This window comes from Sorex araneus, chromosome X (genome assembly GCF_027595985.1).
Source record: "Sorex araneus isolate mSorAra2 chromosome X, mSorAra2.pri, whole genome shotgun sequence".
Taxonomy (NCBI): domain Eukaryota; kingdom Metazoa; phylum Chordata; class Mammalia; order Eulipotyphla; family Soricidae; genus Sorex; species Sorex araneus.
The window spans coordinates 166,723,804-166,727,318 of NC_073313.1; the positions used below are offsets into that span (position 1 = coordinate 166,723,804).

Sequence of the window (3,515 nt, forward strand, 5' to 3'; positions counted from 1 at the left end):
GAGCCAGGACAGGGCGCCCCTAAAGTTGAGTCTGCACACCTTGGGGGTCGCAGCTTGATTTCGGTTGCACGTGGTGGAAAATCTGAGCAAGATGGGTAAAATGATAATTTTCTTCTTTATTAATAATAAAATATTTAAAATTTATCCGGGGGATTCACGGATTCTACCTATCCTGCATCTCCGGTTTTACTGACTTTATCTTGGTGTTCTTTGCCCCTCCTTTGTTCTAAGGGTGGAGAGAGATGTCCTTCTTGGGCAGAAATGAATGGCATTTATTTTGCTTTTCGGAACGGTTCAAACCTGAGTCCCTCTGCGGACCCAGCCACCACCTACCCCCACCCCAGGGCTCATTATGGGGTCTGCAGTGATTTTTAAAATTTTATTTGTGCAATTATTATTTTTAAAATAATTGCAAATATAATGCTGCAATTATTATTTTCTGGATCGCCTAGTTAGGATTTTCTCCATCGTCGAGATCGTGGAAAGAGAATTAAAAGAAAAAGCGGGCGGCTGCACGCGCGGCGGCGGCTCCGGCAGGTCCGGGTCGGGGCCCGGTGACTCAGCAGCCCGGGAGGGGGGGGACTGTCCACTCGCGGCCTCTGCGCCCCTCCCCCGGCCTGGACGCCCCCCAGCCCCTCGGGGTGCGGCCGCGCCGAGGGCGGGGGGCGCGGGGCAGCCCCGGCCAGGACCCGGCTGGACCCCGGGGCCCACGCCCAGGCCGGCGCGGGGCTCCCGACGCCCCCTCCCCGGGCCCGGGCTCCCGGCATGCACCGCCGTCCCCCTGCGGGCCGCCCCCGCCCCCGCGCCCCTCCGGCTCGGGCCGCTCCCGTCCCCGGCCCCCTCCGAGGCGCTCCCGTCCCCCTCCCGGCCCCCTCCAGGCCACGCCCCTCTCAAGACCCCGCCCACCACCAAGGCCACGCCCCTCCTCCCTGCTCACTCTAGACTCCTCCCACTCCAGCCTCAGTCCTCAATCACAGGCCCCGCCCCCTCAAGACCGCCCTCGGTTTGTGACCACGCCCACTTCACCCCAGGCTCCGCCCCTGCCCGCTCACAGTAGGCTCCGCCCTTCTCACCCCAGGCTCGACCCCGCCCTCTATTCGTGGCCACGCCCATTGAACCACAGGCTCAGCCCCTCCCTCTATTCGGGGCCACGCCCACCCCCTTCATTCCATGCTTCCCCTTGCCCGCTCATTAGTAGGCTCCGCCCTTCTCACCCCAGGCTCCGCCCCTCTCTTGCGTCGTGGCCACGCCCATTTCACGCCAAGCTCCGCTCGGGCAGCAAACAGTAGTCTCCGCCCCTCTCACCTCGGGCTCTGCCCCGCCCTGGGTCGTGGCCACGCCCTTCGACGTCAGTAGGCTAGTTCGCAATGGCTCGGCCCCGCCCCCCCCGCCGCGGTCTCGTCCCTCCGACGCCGGGTTCCTCCCCTACCCGCTCGCGATAGGCTCGGTTGCGGCCCTCCCGCCCCCTCGCCGCGGCCCCGCCCCTCGAACCGGGTTCCTCCCCCTCCCGCTCGCGATAGGCTCGTCCGCGGCTCGGCTCCGCCCCTCAGGTGCCGGGTTCCTCCCCCTCCCGCTCGCGATTGGCTCGGCTGCGGCTCGGCCCCGCCCCGTGGCCGCGGCCCTGCCCCGCCCCGCCCCCCGCCTGGCCCTCCGCGGCGCGGCCATCGGGCGCGGGGCCGAGCTCGCAGAGCGCGGCGCGCGGCGGGCGGGGCAGCAGCGCGGCGGTGGCGGGGCAGCGGCGGCAGCAGCAGGACCGGGCCGGACTCTCGCGGCCTCCCGCGTCCCCTCCCGGCGCGATGCGCGCTCGGGCGCGGCTCTGGCCGCTGCTGGCCGCGCTGGCCGCGTGGCTGGGCGGCGCGCGCGGCGCCATGGACGAGTGCGTGGCCGAGGGCGGCCGGCCGCAGCGCTGCATGCCCGAGTTCGTCAACGCCGCCTTCAACGTGACCGTGGTGGCCACCAACACGTGCGGGAGCCCGCCCGAGGAGTACTGCGTGCAGACGGGGGTCACCGGCGTCACCAAGTCTTGCCACCTGTGCGACGCGGGACAGCCCCACCTGCAGCACGGCGCGGCCTTCCTCACCGACTACAACAACCAGGCCGACTCCACCTGGTGGCAGAGCCAGACCATGCTGGCGGGAGTGCAGTACCCCACGGCCATCAACCTCACGCTGCACCTGGGTAAGCGCTGCCCGAGCCCCCGCGCGCGCCCGGGACCCCCGGCCCGCGGGGGTCGCGCCGGGGACTCCTCCCGGGCCTGCGGGGGTCACGCGCGGGACCCCCGGCTTGCAGGGGTCACTCGCTGGCCTCCTCCCAGGCCTGCAGGGGTCACGCGCGGCCCCCCCCCCCCCCCGGCCTGCAGGGGTCACTCGCTGGCCTCCTCCCAGGCATGTAGGGTTCACGCACGGGACCCCCGGCCTGCAGGGGTCACTCGCTGGACTCCTCTCAGGCCTGCAGGGGTCACGCGCGGGAAACACCACCCCCCCCCACCCCCCCCCCCGCCCCGGCCTGCAGGGGTCACTCGCTGGCCTCCTCCCAGGCCTGCAGGGATCACACGCCGGACCCCCGGCTTGCAGGGGTCACTGCTGGACTCCTCCCAGGCCTGCAGGGGTCACGCGCGGGACCCCCCCAGGTCTGCAGGGCTCACACCCAGGATTCCCCCCAGAACCCCCCTCACCTGCAGGGGTCACACACGGAACCCCCCAGGCCTGCAGGGGTCACCACTGGGGCCCCCCCTCCGGCCTTCGCTAGCCTCACTCTGGTGGAGGGAGTTCAGGGGGTCCGGGGGTCTGCTTCTGTGCCATTAAACTAGAACCCCACTTTTTTATTCTTCCTTTTTTTTCCATGCGGGGGGCCGTTGGGTGGGGATTGGGCCCTGCCGCTGGTGTGGCCGGGTGGTGGCCCCCTCTGGGACTTGGCTGAAAGGGGCGCGGGGCCGTGCCCAGGCATCGGTGTGGTGTCGGGCTTGGCACCCAGGCAAGTGCCCCGAGCCCCCCTGGGCCGTTTCTGCAGCTGGAAGTTTGCTTTGCAAGGCGGGTGGGTCCCCCCCGCCCGACTCCAGGGAAAAGTTGGCTCGATGGTTTCTAGGTCGCTCTGTGTGCTTCCCGCAGTGGTGCCGGCCCAGGCCTCGCTCTCCTGTCCTGGCCCCTTGCTGGCCCTCGGAGCCCGGCAGGAGGCCGCGGGGATCTCTTGAGCTCGGGAGTGGGGTGTCCGGAGGACTTCGAGGCCGGCCCACCAGAGGATGCACATGTTTACCCTCGAGTCTCCAAAACCCCGTTTGATCTAGATAAGTGTTGCTTCCGCCGAGACCGGCTATAAACACGGAGACCGAGTCTCGATTGTGTCTGAGTGAAAGGGTGCCGGGGGCGTAGGGTGTAGTGGGGGGGGGCTGCACTTCCCAGGCCGCGGCGGGGAGGGAGAGAGTCCTGGCACGGATGGACGGCCAGGCCCTGAGCCACGCCTCATGGGACCTGCGACCTTTGAGGCCATTGGCGTCACAAGGCCCACAATTGCTTTGT

General features: G+C 68.7%; 1 protein-coding gene across 1 annotated transcript; it reads left to right on the forward strand.

Annotated features, from left to right (window-relative positions):
• Window positions 1–1,705: 1,705 nt before the first annotated feature.
• LOC129399855 (laminin subunit gamma-1-like) lies at window positions 1,706–3,190 on the forward strand. Its single transcript, XM_055121227.1, has 2 exons — window positions 1,706–2,229; window positions 3,108–3,190. Exons 1-2 carry the CDS (start codon window positions 1,797–1,799, stop codon window positions 3,188–3,190), a joined length of 516 nt encoding a protein of 171 aa, XP_054977202.1. The 5' UTR covers window positions 1,706–1,796.
• The last annotated feature ends 325 nt before the right edge of the window (window positions 3,191–3,515 follow it).

Excerpts from the sequence above, each read along its gene's own strand:
- LOC129399855 (XM_055121227.1), top strand. The coding sequence starts at position 1,797 with ATGCGCGCTCGGGCGCGGCTCTGGCCGCTGCTGGCCGCGCTGGCCGCG. Across the intron at positions 2,230-3,107 it reads GGGACCCCCGGCCCGCGGGG|TGGTGCCGGCCCAGGCCTCG; the intron begins GTCGCGCCGGGG and ends TGCTTCCCGCAG.